The 22,621-nt window shown below is 38.4% G+C and overlaps 1 protein-coding gene across 1 annotated transcript in view; it reads left to right on the top strand.

Annotated features, from left to right (window-relative positions):
• Positions 1-22,621, top strand: part of IRS4 (insulin receptor substrate 4) — a 35,907-nt gene that overhangs the window by 12,061 nt on the left and 1,225 nt on the right. The window contains exon 2 of the mRNA XM_069100422.1: positions 19,630-22,621. This exon is cut by the window's right edge and continues 1,225 nt beyond it. Within this exon, the coding sequence (XP_068956523.1) occupies positions 19,630-19,634 (5 nt within the window). The 3' untranslated portion in view covers positions 19,635-22,621. The remainder of the gene's footprint in view (positions 1-19,629) is intronic.

The following is a 22,621-nucleotide window of genomic DNA, read 5'->3' as shown; positions in this document are numbered from 1 at the left end:
GAGATTTCTCATTTTCCTCTCTGCTCAGTGTGGCTAATTGGGTCAGTCTAGAGACTTTCAAGAAGAAAGTAAAATGGAAGTCAGTAGACTGTAGTAAACAAGGATGTCCATAACTCAGATCACTTTGTCACCAATTATTGTAGCCAGGTTTTCAAGGCCTATTATCACAAATGCTTTGTTAGCTAATATTCCTTGTTGGGTTTTGAGACAACACATTGCACAATGCAGGTAATGTGAAGGGAACATGCCTCTCTCCTACCTTTCAGTTTTATTTCATCTGAGATCAGAAGACAACAGGTAGAAGGAATAACGGAGGAGAAATTGGAACTCCACCATTGTTTTGAAAAACAAATTTGCTTTTGATAGGCAAGCAAGCAGATTTTATATATTTTGAAAATTAAAACCTCCCCCTTTGGGATATAGTATTTTATCTTGAAACGGCAGTTTCGTGCTTTTGTATATCATAAGACTGTATAAAAAATAACTCACCAATTTTTTGGCAGTATTGGAAAACATTTTGTGCAGTACTCAAAACGCCGTGGTAAGAATTATTCAAATATATGTTTCTACACTCCTTGGTGATTAGGGTCACTTCAGAACTGAAACTCACTTCGACTTGGGTGAAAAGGGTGATGGTATTTTTTTTTACCCTTTCTGTAGTATTAAAATGAGTGAGTTAGAAAAAATTCAGTTTTGACCGGTAACATTTTATTAAGCTGTCAAAATATATTTGATCAAATTATCAGGATAATGTATGTTCCCTAGAAACTCAAGTCTTCTCCAATAATTCTGCATAGATTGTGTATGATTCTATTATTCATCTTCCTTTTGAAACATAAAAGGAGCACTTCAGCAATTAGGACTTTAGAAGTTCTTTTATGTGTAGACAGATATATAAACTAAGCAAGATTATAAACTCCAGTTTTAGATCAGTGGTCTCTTTAGAGGTTATGGTTCAACTTCTGGCTTTTAAAGTATGTAAAACTAAGAGCTATGGGTTAGAAGCTTTAAATTTGGACCCAACAGAAGGAAATACTCTCAATCAAAAACTGGTCAGAATTGGCTTGGGTTGTCCAGATTAATCCTATTGTGGAAATCTTTAAGCAGAAACTAGATGTTGTAGGGGGTAGCTAGGTGGTGCTGTAATGTATAGAGCACCAGACCTAGAGTCAGGGAGACCTGAGTTAAAATCCAGCCTGAGACCCTTACTAGCCCTGTGTCCCTGGGCAAGTCACTTTGTTTCCTCAGGTTCCTCATCTGTAAAATAAGCTAGAGAAGGAAATGGCAAACCACTCCAGTGTCTTTGCCAAGAAAACCCCAAATGGGATCATGAAGAGTTGGACATGCCTGAAAAACAACTGAACACAAAAGATGTTGTAGAGGTAATACCTGTAGAGGTCATTCAATATGACTTGATCATATTACCTGTGGTGTCTCTTCCATCTTCAGGATACTGTATAGGAATATGACAATAAATTGATTTGGACATCTTTTACTGGGCAAAGATGTCTGGAAAGGATCCAGTAGTTTCTTAACTTACCTTAGATAGAAAAGCAGACATGTTATGACAAGTCTCCTCCATGTTCCCCAGACATGGCATGGTGGTTCCTATTTTCCTGTCTTCTCCTTGCCCAAAACATGTTTTCCATTCTTCTCTCCCTACCTACAGCCTCTCTGTCCCAGTCATAGCTCAGATTCTGTTTCTCCCCCTTCTCTGAATTCCTATAATACTTATTTTCTGTACCACATGGTTTAGGGCATAATTATATTCTACTTGGTGGCAATAGTGTTATTCACACATGTTGATTTTTTTCCTGTTTATTTTTTCAATTAGATTTGTAATTGTATAGACATTAGTCAAATGATAATTGTTTGTATTCTTCATAGCCTGGTATAGCACAATACAGTAATTGTGATTATGATGATTATAATAATAATAGCTAATGTTTCAGGTTTGCCAAGTACTTTTATATTTGTTATCTCCTTTGATCCTCACAGAAATATGAGGTAAGTGCTGTTATTATCCACATTTTACAGAGGAGAAAAGTGATACAGGGAAAAGTTAGGTGACTTGCCTAGGGCCACACAGCTAGTAAGTCTCTAAGCAAGGATTCAAACTTGGGTAGTCCTGAGTCCCAAGTCCAAAATTCCATTCACTAGACCATCTAGGTGATGATAGCTCACTATTATATAGTGCTTTGCACTTAATAAAATATTTTCCTTGCAACAACCATGTGAAATAGGAGGAGCATTTGTTTTCTTCATTTTTCGAAATGAGGAAACTGAGAATTGTAGACTTTAAATGTGTTGTCCAAGATTCTGTGGATAGTAAGCAAGATGAAGTTCAAACCTGGATCTTCCAGCATTTCTATTGTGCTATGATGCTACTCATATCTACATGGTAGGTATTCATTATTTGTTGAATGGATGAACAAACGATGACTGAAGAGAGTCTGCAACTAGCCAAGTTGCTAATTACTACATCTGAGATGGGAACAGTGTATGAGGTAGGCCAGGGTTTGAGCACGTTACAACTATTTTGGGTATTGGATTATTTCCATTTTGTGTTGGGGTTTTTTAATTGATTTAGAATATATCACTGTTATTCATACTCTAAGAATTATTCCTTGTTATTTTTCCTCATGTTTTAAAATATTACATTACAAGGTGTGTCAAATTCGTTTTATATCATAGGGCCAACTTCGTGTACTGGAAGTTGGGGCAGAAAATTCAGATTTCTTTCATGAGATTAGAGAGCCTGGCTCTGGGAAGCCCCAAGGCCCAGTGAGAAAAGAAGTAAATTTGAAACCAAAGGGCCTGAGTTCCATTCCGGGCTCTGCAACTTACTACTTGTATGACCCTGAGCAAGTCCCTTTACCTCTTTAGGCCTTAGTATCCTCAGCTGCAAAATAAGGGATGTAGATTAAATGAACTTAAAGGTCCCTTCGAACTCTTGATCAGTGATCCTGAATACTTAGAAAGTAACAGATTAAAGATCTGCTTTTTGAAATGTGAGATTAGAAATGACAAGGGCAAGCTGATGCTGGTCGAGCTTTACTAATAGGATAAGGTAGAGACTGTGCCCATTTCAACGTTTTATGAGAATTCCTCTTGCTAATGCCCGGAAGCATCTTTTCTGCAAAAAATTACCTAAAACAGTAGTGTCAACAGGGGCCATTAATCTATAAGTAAGGATCCCCTTTGGGCCCCGTATTGACTTAGTTTTTAAATGTAGGGTTATCTGTGTTTTATCGTATTTTTATTTCTTTTGTTAAACAGTACCCAATGATTTTTTCATCTGGTTCTGGCCTGCTGCGCAGTGTCTGTGTGGCAGCCATGTTTAAAACCTCTGGCCTAAAGCACTGAGAATCTAAGTGACTTGCCCAGGGTTATTTAACCTGTATATGTCAGAGGTAGGACTAGAAGCCAGGTCTGCATGGCTTCAAAGTCAGGTTTCTAGCTTTTATACCACACTCCCTCTAGCATTATTGCTAGAAACATATTGACACACATTTTACGGTCCCCATACCTTCGGAGAAAGGAGACTTTTGGGTCCTCAGGGTCCCCAGAATCTTCCATTGGCTCCTTCTTGCCTCTAGGATAAAATATAAACCATTCTGTTACAACAGTTAAAGTCCTTGACAGCCTGGTCTCAGACTCACTTTCCCATCACTCTCACGTTACTCCCCTTTATATACTCTTTGGCTTTTTAGCCAAGCTCTCTGGCTTATGTCACATTCTACCATCATGCCTTGATACAGGCTGTCCTCCCTGTTTGCAGAATTCCCCCTCCATCTCCATTCATTTTTCTATATTTTGCATTAACTTCTCTATGTACATTTCTCCTCTTCCCCCTCCCCCTATCTGAGAATCTATATGCCAGGCACTGGCATATAGTAGCCCCTTAATACATATCTGTTGAATTTAGTAGGAATAGCTTCTTGGCTATTTATCCAAATGTTTGGACAACCCTCCGTTATCCCCGATAAAACTGTGGTTAATCCAAAGGTCATTCATTCCGAAGACTAATATCAATCTATTGTTTTTACAGCAAATTCATATTTCCTATACACTAATACAGGGTTTTGACTTGTGGTCTCCCCTGCTACTCGTTATGACCTGTTCCGAAGCCACAGGGCTACCTCACACCACAACCAAATGACCAAATCTGTGCTGAGAGACAGAGGAAAACTGACATGGGTTGAAACATTTTCTCTGTATGATCAATAAAGCAATCTGTGCACAGATAACCAAGAGTTGACTGTGTTCATCACAGCTTAAGATTGAATTATAGCTAATGTCTACAGTGAGTTAAAGTAATGGATTCTTTCTGTTTGCTTTCTTGTCTTAAAGCTAATTATTTAAGTAATGGCTTCTATCATCTTCAGAGCTCTTATTATGGGAAAGTATATTTCCTGGCCTTGGATGGCCAGTGGAAGTGCATGCTTTGTTCAATGCAAGCATACTTATTTACTACAAACAACGAATTCTCTTGATCTTCCTTCATTGTAGACATTAGACAGAGTTCATTATTAGTGGCCTACATATCTTTAGTTGTCTTTTTGTTCTCATTTTCAAAATTACATAAAAGCCAACCCTTTCCAACCATGAGGAAGAATATAGTAGGTTGTTAGTATTCGAGATCAGAAGAGAATCGTTATATATCTCCGGCTCTGGTTATATATCCCTGCTTGTGAGGGACTAGATATTAACGGAATAGACATGACCTCTGAGCACACATCTGTTTCTTTAGAGATTCTTTCTCTTAGTTGGTCAAAAAACTGCTGTCCAACTTAGTCCTCCCTCCACCAGCAGGCTACCCCAGACCTCATCTGGGAGTACCCAAAGGGATCTAAGCTCCACTTCTCTTTCCCAGCTAAATATGAAATCTCCTCTCTTCTGTGGCTCTGAGACCCACTACTCCATTCCTAATGATTGTGGGCTACCTCTGTAGATCATATACCTTGATGCATCCTAAGGACTTTTAGGTCATGCCATCAGCCCTGCAACTGCATCCTGATGACCTCTAGGTCTTTCCATCATCCTTGCTACTGAGCTACTTCTTCAATTAGATAACAAGCTCCTTGAGAACAGGGAATGTCTTCTTTTTCTATTTGTATCCCCAGTGCTTAACACATAGTAAGCACTCAATAAATCATTGTGATTCATTCTTAAATAGAGTTAATACTTTGGCGGGAAGAGGTCAGAGCAGGAGGAAACCGCACCTGTAATTTCTTTCATATAAAGAACCCCTTCTATCATTACAGGTTGGCATTTGTTCTGTAATTTAGAATTCTAGAGAGTGGTTTGGGGCTTTGATAGGGTCACATGGCAAGTATATATCAGAGGTGGGACCTCAACCCGGGTCTTTCTGACTCTGAGGATATTGTCTTTATCCATTCTGCCCTGCTTCCTCCCTTGTTAGCTTCCAATATGATCTTGGATCTCAGACTTTTATCAGAGATCTGATGCCAAGATTTTTTCTCAATTGAGTTCCTCTTCTTGCTCTATCTGCATTGATTTTTATTCATACAAAACAATTTTTTTATTTTTTGGAACCCAAATATCTATTTTTTTCCTTTTAGAATTGCCTCTTTCTCCTGTCTCATTAGGAACTATCCTCCTATTCTTGCCCTTTTGGTGTTCCAAATGAATTTTGTTATTTTTGTCTGATTCTTATAGTTCTATAAAATAAACCCATGGTAATGTGATTGGCAGAGCACTAAATGTGTGAAGTAAGTCAAGAAATGTTGTCATTTTTATTATGTTGGTGTGGCCCATGCATGAGCAATAAATATTGTTCCAATTATATCTTCCTTTATTTTGGTAAAGAGGGTTTTGTAATTGCATATATGTGTTGAGTTTGTCTTGGTAGACTGACTCCTAGATATTTTATGCATTTTATAGTTAGAGTGGAATTTCTCTTTCTGTTATTTTCTGTTCGGCATTATTGTCATATACAAATGCTGACAATTTTTGTGGATTTATTTTGCATCCTGCTACTCTACTGAAGCAATTAATTATCTTAATTAGTTTATTTGATGATTCTCTGGGATTTTCTAAGTAAACCATCATGTCATCAGCAAATAAGGATAATTTTATCACTTTTTCCAACAATCATAAATTATATCACTTAATGTAGCACTGTTTCTGACATGTATGATTTAACAGAACTTTGTATTCCCTCTGTCCAATAGTTCATTGTAACTTTTTCAGAGTATTACTTGGATGCTACTATATATTTCTAGTTCCAAACAGCTTTGGGTATCATGCCCTAGAAAGGTATATGGGCTTTGGATAAGGAAATTGGCAGGCCTTGCATTCTAATCCTGTTTTGTTTTGTTTTTTAGGAGATGATACTTTTGATTCCAAGATATATGCTTCTGTTTCCCAGTATAGGTTTTTACTGATAATTATTTATTTAGCTTGATTTTGAGTTAATCCTGTTGAGTAATTGCCAATGAGTTGTGCTGATAACAGACTGACTTCTGAACATAATTAGTAAGCTCAGTACAGGGCCTCATCACCCATAGCTTGGCTGGCCACTTGGTGATAGCTCATGTTTATAACACACTTTCAGGTTTGCAAAGAGCTTTGTGTCTTTATCTCATTTGGTCCCAACAGCCCTGTGAGGTAGCTACTGAATATTTTTGGCAATGGCAACTCATGAAACAAAGAATGATATGTAAAATAATTTAAAAAAAAAGATAGAGGGAATAAAGTACATTGTTTCATTTGAAGATTTCTTAGCAGAAAGTGTACCTCAACATTTAATAGAGGCATGTCTATGATTCATGCTAAAGTGGCCTAGTAGAACGTTCTTCTTGGCCCTCCCTACAAATTGCTGGGGGAATTTTAGTCATGTGCAGCTTTATTAGCATATTAAAAATTAACGTTCAGGTTTATAGCATTATACAAATGGAAATAGAAAAGTTAATTTCATTTGTTTTTTTGAGAAGTACATTTAGTAGACAGGAATAGGGAGGGTTCCAACCCAGAATTCATTGAGAAACTATCCAAAAAGTTGTTCTCCCAATTGGAAAAATTCAGTTACAGAGTAATGAGAAAAATTGGGAAGACAATAAGTTTTAACATATCAACAGCCAATGGAAATCATAAACTGAAAATATACATGTTTTCTAATCCATGCTGGCCACATGTACACAAGTCACTGCCCTGTAGTTTTGGTGGCCTTTCTCCCTCTTTATTTTAGGAAAAAAAACAGTCTACTTCTTCTTTGGCCTAATTAAGATTTGATAATAACATAGTGGTGCCTCCTACAGAATTCTCTGTAACATAGTAGTTAGTAATACAAATTGCCTGGTAAAATTTTTCCATATGATTTTTAAAAATTCTTCATTTTTCTCTCATTGCTCTACTTTTAAATTGATGTACTCAGTGCTAGACTCACTGGGAAATAAGTTGGCTATTGAGTTTTAGATGGTAAGAGCATGAAAATTCAAATATTTAAAGTATTATAAGTGTTTTGAGCACATATTTAGAATATTTCCTCAAGGTCAAGATTCACTAGTAACTGAACCAGGTTCTTACATGACTGCTTCCTGACCTGTGTCTCATACCCAGTTAATATGTGTCCAGAGTTGAGTACATTCAGGTCATGTTAACATTTCAGAGGTAGAAACTAGATTGACCAAAGGGTTGGCCCTTCTCCCACATGTAAATTAGATGTTGTCTTCCTGATGGTCCAATAACAGTTTAATACATGCATATATATGCAGATACATCTATTTCTATGAATTTTAAATGATGCCCTCTAAGAGACGTTTGGTATGGGTAAATCAAGACTGATAAAGAAACTGCTGCCAAGCCTAGGCTCACTTCTGCCTGCCTCCAATTCTACTGCTAATACTCGGACAATCACTGCCACCATAGAGGTAAGTCATGCTCCCCAGTTTGTTAGTCCTGGTGTGGAAAAAGTTCAATATTAATATATTCACATTACATATATTCTAGCCTTAATCATAGGTTTTACACACACATACACATACGTGCGCACGCACACATGTGCACACACATATGCACACACGCGCACACACACATCCATGAAAAGCCTCAGATGTATCTCATTGGGGGAAAAATGGCCATCCACATGTAAGCATATCTTATAAAATCATATGTAAAACAGATATAATTTCTTTGTGGGATATCCACTAGAAAGTTGTGGTCTCAGGCTGCTTTCTCTTCCTACCTCAACCCCCAACCCACCCTCCCAAAGTAGCTAAGCAGCCTCTCTTCCACTGTCTTGGAGTGTGCTCAAGGAATGCAAGCTCATTTTAATATTGGCCAAAGCAAAGCAGGATTAGAAAGGGAAACATGCTGCCAAAAAACCTGTACTGCATTTCAAAAGCAAATTGAAATTATTTTTGGATTATCCCATTTTAAATTATCTGTACCATTGCTCCCCTCTATTAGCATGGCCAATCACGAGTCGACTCGTGTATTTTATAATATAAATTTGAAATCACAGTATAATTTGACATTTGAGTCAGTTAATAAGCATTCACTTAGGGCCTACTTTGCACATAGTGCCGGACTAGGTGATGTCAGAAAGTGAAGCTACCAAAAGGTCAGGCGTGTACCTCTCAAAGATCACAAAATTTCAGAGCTGAAAGGGAACTCTGGGATCAACAAGGCCAAGCCACTCCCGCCTCCCTCCCCCAAATCCCCGCCACATTCTACCTGATTCACTTTCTGTTTGAAGATCTCCAAGAAGGAGGAACTCGCTCCCTACCTCCCAGGGCAGCCCATTCCACTCTAATGGCCAAGAACAGTGGTTCTCAAAGTGTAGTCCAGGCACCCCCAGGGGTCCTTGAGACCCTTTCAGAAGGTCTACAAGGTCAACACTTTTAATAATAATACTAAGGGATTTTAATTTCAAATACACTAAATGTCACATAAACAATAGCTCTTCAGGGGGTTCTCGCTAATTATTTTAAGAGTGTAAAGGGGTCTTGAGACCAAAAAGCTTGAGAACTGCTGATTAGTAAGTTTTTTTTTTCCTAACATCAAGCCCAGATTTGTCTCTGAAAATTTTCACTAGTTGGTTTGAGTTCTGTCTTCCGGGGCCAAGCAACAAGGTGAATCCCTCTTGAACGTGAAATCCCTTCAAATGTTTAATAGCCATCATGTTCCCCATGAGCCATTTGTTCTCCAGGCTAAATATCCCTAATTCTTTCTCCCAGTCCTTATGTGGCATGGGCTCAAGCTCCTTCACCATTCTGGTTTCTGTCCTCTTGTATATTATCCACTTTGTCACTCTCCTTCTTAAAACATGGTATGCAGAATGAACACAGATGTAAGCTGACCAGGATGAAAGGAGAGAGAGCTGATCTCCCTAGTCATGGATGCTATATATATCTTAATTCAGCCCAAGATCCCACTGGCTTTTTTAGGCTGCTATGTTACATTGTCGATTTATTGTTGAGCTTGCAGTCCAATAAGACCCCTTGGATCTTTTTCAGACAAACTGCTATCTAACTATGCCTCTCCCATACTCTGGCTGTTAAACATAAGACAGTAACACCTTTCACATTGCATAGGTTATTCCATAAAGAAGTGAGCTTGGAAAAGCCATATCGCAACATGCATCTTCCAGTCACTACAATCCACTAAACAACTGAAAACATGGTATCCAGCATGGTTGCTAAGCTTCATGAATCAGTGGGCTAAGCATAGAGCCCTGGGGCATTCCACTAGTGACTTCTATCAAGTTCCAGTTGCTAAAATCTCCCCCCCCCCGCAAATAGCCTTGTATTTCTTTACAAATATAGGCTGACAGTTTGAAGAAATGAATTCTTTACATGTTAACAATTATCTTTGTCTTTGTAATACAGATGACCAAGAACATCCTGTCTAACTACAAATTAAAGAAATTTAGTAGCATACCATGTCACTGAAAAATGTCCTCTAAGCACTCTCCATGGGGGAGGCGGAATGATATGGGAGAAAGCCCTCACTTGGCAGCTGTGAGATTGGATTCTCGTTCCCCCCTGGAGGCCCCATTTTCCTTGTCTGTCAAATGAGGGTGTTGGGCTAGCGGACCCCTTCAGACCCTTTCCAGCCTTAGCATTCCATGTTGAAAAATTCCGCTGTGCCCTTTAAGGAGCATCTTGCCTTTGTTGGTTCACAGTCCACGGGCATTTAATTCCCATCTCTGAGACAGAGGTTAGTCAAGTGAGCAATCAATCCATGGGATCTTTGCATACTGATGAAAGCCATGCTTCCATTGTACTAATTCCAATTGAAGAGTTCTCCCTGCCACATTTAAGCAGCCACCCTGGTTAGCATTTCATCAGTTCAGTAGAATGTCCCAGTTGGAAGAATCACATTGAGATGTGGCTATTCCAGCTGACTTATTTATGAAATAACCTATGTGGTGCAAAAGACAGTCCTGCCTCTTCTAAAGGCATGTACTTAACACTCAGAACAGAACACAGTAAGGGGCCAATATTGATGGATTCACTTCCACTAATAGAATGGGCATTGGGAGGCCTTTGACTGCATTTTGCTCCCATCCCAGTGGAAACAGGGATGTAGGGACTTTTTACTGATTTGGGAATTTGAAGAGGGGGATTTCTTTTTCTAGTCTCTTCCTTTCTTTCTCTTTCTTCCCTTCTCTCTCTTATCTTTTTTTCTTCCTTTTGTTTTGGCTCAACTAGTATGGAAGCCAAGAAGGCCAGAACAGCAGCTGAAGTATACATAGTATGAGACCTCCCATGTGGAAGTCTGGCATTCATTAAATTGGTTAATTCAGAACTGTGTCAAATAAGCATTCACAAAATCAAGTTGACCTGTATGGTGAAAAGGGTATTAATTGAAAGTTTATACACTGGGTCGAGGTAGAAAAATCCCCTGGAGAATCTTTGTTTAGAATTCAACAAATGAGTCACTGGCTAGCAACAAAACCACAAATAATCAAACTTTGGATAGGATTCCTGTGACAAAACTAAAAACCCAAACGTTAAGAGTAGTAAATGTCAGGCCTGGCGTTACAGTGATGGAATAGAGGGTATAGCTTCATATTGTCAATGTATGAGCCATACCTAAACAATGCTATCTAGTGTGCCATACTGCCTTCAAATGAGCTTTAGCTCGTAGTCAGGACTCTCCCTTTGATTCTGCAGAGTCCTTTCCCTCTGATCCGGGCTGAGAAGTTTATCCTATTTCATTTAAGATTCTTAAACCATGTTGAAATTCATATTTTCCTGAACTCTTAAGCAGCTCAATTGAAAACAGAGATGCTTGGGTATTTTTTTAAGCTGTCTGTTAAATGAACTCCAAAAGGAAGGCCAGCTTTCTTATTCCCATTTGAACCTACTTGTTTTATTGTTTTATTATTTGTGATATTTTGCAAAAAAAAAAGGCAGCCTGCAGTCTATTTACTGTTAGGGCACAAAGGTGAGATGTTAGTTGAAGCAAATAGGGTTGTATTTGTGTAACTAATAAACTACATTCCCTGTAATTCAAATATAATATATATATATATGTATATATTTAATAACATACTTACATTTTCCAGATCTTTACCAAAATTCCTTTTATAATTTAACTTCCCCTTTAAGTTTTGTTCTGTCATCCTTCTGTTTGTTAAGGGCCTACTGTGTGCAAAGCACCATGTTCTGAATCATCAAAGCAGGTGTTCTGGTAGCAGCAATCACCCCTGTTCTAGTCCTAACTAACCCGAGGTCAGAGAAAGACTGGCCAGTGAGAGAAAGATGTAGAAAAATGTATTCTGCATTTGCTTTAAAAATAAGCTTGCCTTTGGCTGGCAGTCAAGTGGATTTTAGAAACTTAAAAAATCAAAACCTATCTTTTTGACATTAAAAACCTAGTTAAAATTAAATTGATGAAGTTTGGTACATTTTTAAGCTGTAAGATATGTAAAAATAACTTGGACATTTTATTGGCAGTACTTGAAATCTTTTTGTACAGGGATAGAAGCCTGTGCTGATCATTGAAGGATGATAGAATATCTTGCACTGGGGTAGTCAGGATCACTTAGAAGTGAAATTCACTGGGACTTAAGTGAAATGTGAGAAATTTGCACTCCTCTTTTTGTAATGATGAAATGATATTATCCAGCATTCAAATTTGATCAGAATTATCTTTAATAGATTACCCTTTTTATTGATGAAATTGCTCAGATGTCTTCCATAGAAACTTAAGTGTTCTTGAGTAATTTTTCGTTGATTGTGAAGTTTCAGGTTATTTCTGGCCATCATTCATGTCCCTTTTGAAAACTAGGATGAGCACTTCAGTAAAAATTCTAGCAATTCTTTATAGATAACACAAACCAGATTATAAACTCCTATTTTTAGTCAGCCCCCCCTTTTTTTAAGCAATTGGGGTTAAATAACTTGCTCAAGGTTACACGGCCAGTTATTTCTGAGTGTGGTGCTGAGTATCAGAGCCCAGATTCAATCCCAGGTCATCCCGACACTGGAGCCAGTGCTCTTACTTGCTGAGCCACCTAGCTGTCCCTAAGCAATTGGGATTAAGTAACTTGCTCAAGGTTACATGGCCAGGTGTTTCTGGGTGGGTGCTAAGTGTCTGATCCCGGATTCGATCCCCAGGTCATCCCGACACTGGACTCTTACTCGCTGAGCCACCTGGCTGCCCCAAGTCAGCCCCTTTTTATGGGCTCTGAGAAGGAAGTAGCTACTTGCTCTCCAAGGAACCACAAAAGCTACCAGGTACAGGATCATTCAGGAAGGGTCAGAGGGAGACTCAGGGAGGTTGAGAAACTTCCTGCTCCACCGAGCTGAGGCACCTAGTCATTGTCTGGAAAACAGCAAGTTAGAGAGGTCTGTTGTATTCCTGGAGTGCACAACACATAATAGAGACCCTCCCAAAACCGATTTTAGAATATGATTACTACCTAATTCTGGTTATTTGTGTGGCCACAAAGAATCCTGCCAAAAGGAACCTAGAAGGAATGGCTAAATGTGATAAAGTTTTGGGCAAGAAACTGAAGACTGCAGAGACACAGGTTGTATCTTCTTTCTTGTTGGTCATTGGAGGTAAAGAAGGAAAAAGTAGAATGATTGATTTGGGAAGGTACCAACCAACTAAAAAGGTCGTGTCTAGAAAAGAGACTTGGTTTGAGCCATACATTTAAATATAGGAATGACAGACTCCCAAACAAGGATAGTTGATACTGGAAGTATGCTAGAGACAAAACCCATGAAAGGAGCCAGGAGGAAAACCTTTAACCTTAAATGTCTATGTGTAAATGTCCAAGTTTAGGCAACAAAGAAGGGGAATCAGGATTCTTAATACAAGGAGACATATTTGACCTCATAGGTATCATTGAAAATTGGTGGGAGTATCCATGAGTAGACTTTTACTCTGGATAGGTAGATTTAATTCAAAAGAAACAGGAGAGGTAAAATAAAAGGAGTGGGGTAGCCTCGTATACTCAGTGAGGAAATCCAGCAATCGGAGCAGGGAAAACAAAGTGGAAAGCATTTGGGGAAAGATCAGTGGAGAGAGAAACAAAAGCAGAATATTACAGATGACCTGAATAAAAGAAAAAGTAAAGGAAGAGTGCAGGAAATGGATCACAAGCCTGGCATAGTGGCATGATGGTAGTTGTGATGGGGTCTTCAGTCTCTTCCCCACCTCCTCCTCCTCCTCTCTCCCTCTTCTTCTCCCTCTCTCTCTTTCCCCTAGTCTCCTCCCCCCATTTTTGGGTGACTAGTCCTGTGGAAGTGTTTCCATTTCTGCATTTTAACTCAAGCATCATGTCCTTTAGGAAGCCTTCTCTGAGCTGGTAATCATTGTCTTTTCTACCATTATAGTGAATATGGTACTCTTTTCTTTTCTTTCACACCTGTGTGTTATTCTGTAAAAATCATCTATGTCACCTCTCTTAATTAAATTTTATACCTTGCCCAGCACATTATCCTGCATAAAATAGGTCTTAAATAAATGTCTCTTGAATTCTGACCTCATCAATACTGTCTTGTATTTTAATTAGTGCTTATTCCCCACTACTGCCCCCAAACTAGATTCTAAATTCTAGGGCAGGTCTTATGGCATTACCTTCTGAAGGGCCTCCATAGTAACTTGCATATAGTAGCCGTCATTGTTTATTGCATGAATAAATGGCACTGTGAATTCTTGGAGCTTTGAATCAAAATAAAAATGAAAAGTGTTATGAACCAAAGTGATTGTGGCATCTTGTTAACATTAAATTCCACTAAAAATGTCCAGATATTAAGGTGTTTTTTTTAATTCTTTGGCACTATTTTTTATGGTAGGAAAGAACTAGAAACCAAGTGGATGCCCATTAGTTGGGAAATAGCTGAATAAACTGTAACATATAAATATAATGCGACACCATTGTACAGTAAGAAAGGAAAAATATGCAAAAGAGAAACATTGGAAGTTTTGTATGAACTGATAGAAAATGAAGTAAGCAGGGCCAAAACAGTGGACATATTGACTTCAGTAATCTAAAGGGAAAGACCATTCAAAGTTGGACTTTGGGTAATTATAATAACCAACCTTGAGTCTAAAGAGCATATAATGAAACCCAACTCTTCTCCATCAGTACAGACAGGAAAGAGACTACAGGAGCAGATGGACCTGTCAGTTGTTTGTACTTCACCACTAACCTTGGTTATCAGGGAGAGTTCAAGTCAGAGATGGTGTCCAAAAATAATTGCTATTAAAAAAAAAAACAAGCATCAGGAAATTCTTTAAAACAAAACAAAACAAAACAATGGAGATTAGGCTAATGCTAACAAATGCCATGGAGCTGGGTCCATATTAGCCTGTGGAATCCTCCAGGTACCCAGTATCCTAGGGAATATATAGACATATAGAAACAATAGAGTAGGACATTGATTTTTTTGATCTTCATTGGAAGCTTTGAACATAGGAAGTTCCTAACTTACACCCATCGTCCCTTACATAAAGACACCAACTACAAAATAGCCCAGCTCTATTAAACCAAGAAATAACTAGTTAGGCAGAGGAAAAGGACTCATTGCTCAGATGTAGACTCCGAAGGCATGGGAGAAATAGGTTAGGCCACAAGAAGAGTGATCAAGGTGATTTCATAGGTCAGAAAATGACAGTTCACCCCACTTTTGACATAACGGCATAAGGACTCATGGTGGTGTGCTATGTTGCTTAGAATTCTAAAGGACAGCTGTAATTTTAATCCCTTTCCACCTTTTTCAGTGGTTTGGTGTGTGGCAATGGCATTTCCAGTTTTAGAAGAGAAGTCAGTGGGAAAATAAGATTAACTTTGCTGGAATGTATACGCCAACCTAAGAAATGCCTATATGATATCACAAGAAAGTCCCTGACTTGCAATTTGGATATCTTAATTCTAGGGCTATTTGAATTTGTATTTTATGTTCAAATGTTAAGAAATAAACATTTCCTACAGATCATGACTAATAGCCACAAGTAGGCGGGAGGGCATTGGAGACCTTTGATGCTATATCCAGCTGTAAGTTTGTGTTTTTAAGCCTCTTGTGAAATAATGACTAGTTAAAAGTGGCTGCTTGACGCCCACATGGGGGTTGCTTTCTCCTATTCTTTTAGGTTCATTCAACAAACTAAATGTAGTGCCTAGGAATTTGTGCTTGATATCAATTTTAAAGTAATCCTAGTATACCTGGGGCAAATTGCTGACCCACTGCCTTCTACCATTCTCTTTCCCTCCCATTTAACAAAATCCCTTTGGACTGATTTCTGCTCACCTCATTGGAGTGGATTGCTATCTCTAGGTATTTCTTGGTTAGGAAACCCAGTTTCAAAACCTGCCTCAGACACTTCCTAGCTATGTGAGAATGGGCAAGTCATTTTCACCTCTCAGAGCCTTACTTTCTCCGGTTAAACTGAGATAATAATAATTGTACTGCTTACTTCATCTAGATGTTGTCAGGAAGAAGCTTCACATACCTTATATCTGAGTTGTATGCATTATCGATGCCATAAAAATTGGATGAATGAAAGAAAAAAAAGTTTTTATGAAGTACTTACAGTGTGCCAAGATGTGTCTTCAAAGATTCTAATGGAAAAGACAAACATAGAGGTTAGGCAACAGGAGAGTGATCCTTGTTGACCACAAAAAGCTGTCTTGGTTTGGGAAGTCATGGGAAGTCGCTCTTTCCAAGAGCGATGGTAATTGACTAGGGTTCCCAGAGGAACAGATGGAAAGTTGGGGTGAGGAATGTAGCAGCAGAGTAGAAGCCTGTGCTAGAATATGCCTGGAGCCAGCAAGCTAGCAATACCACAGTCTGAAGGTTGGTTCCTCCAAAGTGTTCCCACCATAGCTTCTCTCTTTCCTCTCACACCTCTTGACCTGTCGCTATCCAAGTGATTTAAAGGCTTCTCAGAGCCAGCTGAGGATCTGAAAATACAGGTTGTTCTGAATCAAGAAGTGATCAGCTAACCGTTGGTTATTCTGTGCCCTGGGCCACGAGGCAAAATAGGCCACGGGGCATTCCCAGATGAATCCTCTGTACTCAGCATATGTGAGCACGTTTAGGATAAGTATTTGGTTAGCGTGGAGTAGGGCTATGACTCGATGCACTCAGTGTTTGTCTGCAGACTGCTCTGAGCTCTGCTTTTTCATTACCATTTTCTCTGGAGCTGTTTCCTTTGTAAGAGTAGCCCCTTCTAAAGGGTAGCTTTAGTCCCCGGAGGTTTTTCTCTTGTCATTTTTAGGCATGCCACCCCCCCCTCCAAAATACCTATTTCTCTTTTTTCCATAAATGCCTGTATGAGTGCTGAAGGTTGTTTGTTGCAAATGTTGTTTCTGTTATCTATCTATAAAGTCCTATACTAAAGATACTTCTACATAAGTTATCATTTGCATTATCACCACCCCTGTCTATGGCTCAGCAGGAATTGGAAGGACAGGAAGTTTGAGGTTCCTTCCATTTTAAACCTGAGGACTTAATTAGCACTCCCCCACCCCACCCCTACTTCCAGAGGCATTTGATGTGGGAAGGAAGGCAGTTTGAATTGAATTTAGCAGTACTTTTAAAACAGGTTCTCTAATATAAGAGGGGAGAGTTGAACTTAGTAATGGGAGTAGTTTTCTCACTTAAGTCGGAGTTCCATTTCTTAAGGTGCCCATTTGCTAGCGTGTCATTTTAGATTGTAGTTACTTGTGCATCACAGTGGTACAAGCAGAGTCCTCAGTGACGTCTGAAGTTTAAAAAAGGCATTGCTTTAAAGGCTGGATAGGAATTTTGCATGGTGGGGGAGTGGTTGATGGGGAGACTAGAGGGGAGAATGGTTGAAAGAAAAAACTGGGAGTGTTTAGCCTGGATAATAGAAGACTTTGGTCAGGGGACATAATAAATGTCTTCAGGTATCTGAGGGGCTTTCACGTAGAAGAGATTTGGGCTTATCCTGCTTACTCTACTCCAGAGGGTTGAACTAGGCAGAGCAGGCAGGAGTTATGGAGAGGCAGGTTTTGACTTGGCATTGGAAGTATTTTCCTAACAATGAGAATTGTCCAGATGTGGAATGAATGTCGGCAGAAGTAGTGGGCTCGCCCTCCCTGGAGCTCTTCTGGCAGAGGCTGGCCAGGCATTTCATGGGGCTATGATAGAAGGGTTTTCTGTTCTAATACTCGCTATAGTCAATAACCTCTCAAAACTCTTTCAAGTCTGATTCTGTACAGGAAGAAGACATTGTAGGCACAGAATAGACAGTTAGAGGGATGATCCCTGGGGACAATGAGTAGTCAGTCCAGTCTGGCTAGAATGCATGTGGATATAAAGCAGATTGAAGAGTTACTTGGTTAGTACTACGTGGCCATTTCAGAATCTAAGCATAATAACATGACCAGATCCATTCATGGAGAAGATGAAATTGGAAGGGTCCATTAAGTGGGGAGACAGTTGAGGCAAGAAGCCCTGTTAGAAGGCTATCATGGGTGGCATGAGGGCTTATACAGGGGCTGACAGTAGGAGTAGACAAATGTGAGAAAGATAGCATAGGTAGAATTAGTGACTTACTAATGATGGTACAAGTACAGAAATAGCAAATCGAGGAACAAATTTTGGTGAAAACAAGAGCAGCTTGAGGCACCACTGGAACATCTGAGTAGATTTTGGAATCATCTGAGTGGAGGTGAATGAGAGGCCAAGATAGGCCATGTTGACAGAGGGAAGAGGGTTGAGGCCAAGACCTTAGGAAGCACCATACAGGAGAAGATCAGAAGACCAAGTGCTTAGCAGCCTTTAGAAAAAAGGGCAGAGAATCTATAGTCAGGGGAGAGTGCCCAGACATTTGTTGTCACTGTCAAATGCTGCAGAGAGGTCAAGGAAGATGAAGACTTTTTTTTAAAGCCCATTGCATTTGGTGATTAGTTTAGTGGGGGGTCAAAGGGTTGAAGAGAGAATAAATGCTGAGAAAGTAGAGGCATAAGAAATTTCAGAAATGAAGGAGCCAGTAGATGGGTCAAGAGAAGACTTTGGGAGGGGGAAAGAATGAAAATGGATGAAACAGAGGAGATGATTGCTGGAGCACAGACCCAAAGGAGTCTGAAGGTAGTGAGATCATTGGTGCATGTAGAGTTTAGCCAAGAGGAGAAGTAGGAATATTTCCTCCTTTGTGACCCACTCAATTGAGTGTAAAGGTGGTGATGCTGAGAATTTAAATGGCCTTAATCTCAATCCTTGGGGAGTGGGGTTATGGGGAATCATCTCAAGTTTGGTTGGGAGGAGTATGGTTGAAAGGAAAGGAGAAAAGGTCTAGAACAGTCTCTGAGAAATGTGTGTATGTGAGAGACAGAGACAGAGACACAGGCAGAAAGACAAGGACAAAGAAAGATAGTCACATGTCAAGACATTCTAAAGCCATTGTTTATTATTATCTATGCTATTGCCTTTCTTTACCCATGTGAGTAATTGAGAGTAGACCATAGTATGCACAAGTACAAAAAGAACTGAATGTTTCCATTTTCACTTCTCAGAGAAAGGAAAATAAGATAGTAGATTTTTTTAGAAAGATAGTTTTCTCTCAACTATCTGGATCAAAGTGGTTCCATGAGAAGAACATAATACAGGGGGTCAGAAAACTGAGATCAAGTCTCTATTCTGTGACTTTTAGCAAATCAACTTTTGTGGACTTCAGTATCCTCACCTGTGAAATGGGAACAATAATACCATAGTTTGGGGTGGGGGACAGTATGGGATAAATTGGATAATCTATGTTTGCTTTTAATTTGAACTTTTAGAGTTTCAGAATGCTCGGCCGCTGTGTAGGAATTGTGTTTAATTGACAAATCAACAGTGGGGGGAAGGTGAAGAAAGATTCCCTTTATCTGCCTCTCCTCTGTTCTGGGAGAAAGTAGAACAATACTTACACATACCAGGCCATGTGGTGCTGTGGCTGCCCTTCCTTAACTGCAGAACCCCAGCCCAGAAAGGGAAGGGGTGGGGTAGAGGTTTGGGGGCGGGGGAAGTATATTGTGGAAGAAACCACCATGGAGAGCTGGTAGAGGGTTTTCTGCATGTCTGCTAGAAAGAATTCTTTTTGAAAATGAAATAAAAACGAACTAGAAATAATTGCAAAAGGAAAATGCTCTTCACACTTGAATTCTAAAAGTAATTTTGTTGTTGTTCTTCCTAGACTGATTACATTGCCATGGAATTGTTTTTAGAAGAAAGTGTTGGTTGTGGAATTTCAGCTGGTATCCTCAAGACCTGCTTTTGGAGAGGCCAAAAGTTTCTGAATAGAAAGCAACTTTGGTTTCTGCGAACACAGAAATGGACACCAACATGTAATGGCTTTGTTCACACAAGTTGGCCAGCTGCCTTTGATCTATTACCAATATTGACAACCATGCTTTGGATTGTTGTTATTGTTGTTGTCTTGTGGTAGTTGTTGTTATTTTCTTCAGTTTGCCTCTTTAGGAGGAAACAAATGTTTAATGAGAGATTCTGAGCCCCCTTCTCCTCTTGAAAAAGGTTTTTCCCTTCTCACACTAAGCTACACTAAGATGGTGGCCCATAGAGTGTTTAATAAATGAGCTCGCTTATCTAGTAAGTAGTAGTGCTCATAGCCTGTAAATTTTGCTCACTTTCCATTCCATTTTTGAAGTTAGAAAAACCTTTTGAAGGGGACAGAGAAAGAGGGAGCACACTAAGAACATGGGTCTATGATCCAGGCTCTCTTTGCTCAGTGCTATAAGAGACATTTCTCGATCATAGATCTTGTGTTTATGAATTTTATGATGATTTGATCGAGAATTTCTAATACTGAAAAAAGTATAGTTGAAGGCTAAACTGATTTGGTTTTTTTTTTATTTTTTTGCTACTTGCTTAATACTTAAACACAACATTAAGTTGGGGGTTTCTGTGCATTCAAATTGGACATTTCCAAAAACTTTTTTTCTATCACAGATGATATTTTTGTTCAGTAAGTCCCCCCTCCACCCCCACTTAGCAAGTAGTCTCATTATTACCAAGTTATACCATCCCCCTCCCCCACCCCAACCCCAATTTTGGCCCAAGTTTTCATCCTAAAAAAAATTAGACTTGATCCTCAATTTATCATTTGCCTTAAAAACAAACAAACAAACAAACTTTCTCAAAGGTAATTTCTCAATTTGGAAAATGAGCTTACAGAAAATGTTAAGAAATTAAAGTAAGCTCTGTAACTTTTGCTCTGATTTGAGTTGGAGCTAAATTTAAAATTTTAATTCTGACCTTTGAGAGTATTTCATTGATTGGTGGTAAATGCAAAGGATCCTTACCCAGGTCCTAGAGACTGCTCGAGGGTTTGTAAGATGGTGGTGGTACAAATTCGTCTCACTTTACCACACCGTTACTGGCAGACCTCCTCGATGTATATTGTGGAGGGGTGTGTGGTGTTTGGGGTGTGTGTGTGTGTGTGTGTGTGTGTTTGTGTTTTGTGCGTGTTGTGTTATGTGTTGTGTTGTGTATCCTGTGTGTTGTGTGTGTGTTCAAACTGCTTCACCTCTAACATACAACCTTTATAAAACAATGTATGGTTTCTATAACAACTTAACCACTCGGTTTTGATGTCAAATATAACATGCATTTTAATTTTCGAGCAGTCTTAAAGTACATGCTAACTCAGAAGCAATTATTTGATGTCAAGCAGCAGGTACTTTTTTTGAGCAGTCTTAAAGTACATGCTAATTAAAAAAACAACCATTTGATGTCAAATAACATGTGCTTTTTCTGAGCAGTCTTAAAGTACAGGCTAACCAAAAAATTAAAAAAAAATTTAAAATAATTAAAAAACAAAAAAAAAAACAAAAAACAAACAAAACAACAAAAAAACCAAACAAAAAACCCCACAATCATTTAATGTTGAATAACATGTGCTTCTATTTTCAAGCAGTCTTAAAGTACATGCTAACCAACCCACCCTCCCATCATTTGATGTCAAATAACATGTGCTTCTACTTTCATTCTTAAAGTACATGCTAACTAAAAAACAATCATTTCATGTCAAATAACATTTCAAGCACTCTCAAAATACATTCTAACTGAAAAAAACCAATACAATCATTTGATGTCAAATAACATGTGGTTCTATTTTTCAAGCAGTCTTAAGGTACATGCTAACTAAAAAACAATTAAAGTCAAATGATATTTCAAGCACTCTTAAAAAATGCATACTAACAAAAAAAGCCAACAAAATCATTCAATGCCAAATAACATGCATGGGCTTTTATTTTCTAGCAGTCTTAAGGTACATGCTAACTGAAATAAACAAAACAAAAAACCACAATCATTTGAATTTGGTGTCAAATAACATGTGCTTCTATTTCTGAGCAGTCTAAAAGTACATGCTAATTAAAAATAATTATTTGATGTCAAATAATATTTTGAGCAGGCTTAAACGACATGTTAAAAAAAACCTAATACAATCACTGAATGTCAAATAACATGTGCTTCTGTTTTCAATCAGTACATGCTAACCAAAAAAAAAATTATTTAAAGTCAAATAACATTTTGAGTACCCTTAAAGTACATGCTAACTAAAAGAAAAAAAAACCCAGTACAAATATTGGATGTCAAGTAACGTGTGCTTCTGTTTTCCAGCAGTCTTAAAGTACATACTAGCTAAAAAAAATTTAAATCAAATAACATTTTGAACACTCTTAAAGTACATGCTAACCAAAAAAAAACAAAAAACAAAACCCAATACAATCATTGGTTGTCAAATAACATGTGCTTCTGTTTTCAAGCAGTGTTAAAGTACATGGTAACTAACAAAAATTAAAATCAAATAATATTTTGAGCACCCTTAAAGTACATGCTAACCAAAAAATAACCCCACACCTCAAACCCAATACAATCATTGGATTTCAAATAACTTGTGCTTCTGTTTTCAGTCAGTCTTAAAGTACATGCTAATCAAAAAAAAAAAAACACAAAACAAAACAAAATCCAAAACCCAATACAATCATTGGTTGTCAAATAACATGTGCTTCTGTTTTCAAGCAGTGTTAAAGTATATGGTAACTAACAAAAATTAGAATCAAATAATATTTTGAGCACCCTTAAAGTACATGCTAACCAAAAATATCCCAAACCTCAAACCCAATACAATCACTGAATGTCAAATAACATGTGCTTCTATTTTC

Source organism: Petaurus breviceps, unplaced genomic scaffold (assembly GCF_028583685.1).
Source record: "Petaurus breviceps papuanus isolate PSGF00001 unplaced genomic scaffold, PetGlider_PUasm1.0 400, whole genome shotgun sequence".
In the NCBI taxonomy this organism is placed as follows: Eukaryota; Metazoa; Chordata; class Mammalia; order Diprotodontia; family Petauridae; genus Petaurus; species Petaurus breviceps.
This window is presented reverse-complemented; position numbering and strand designations above follow the sequence as displayed.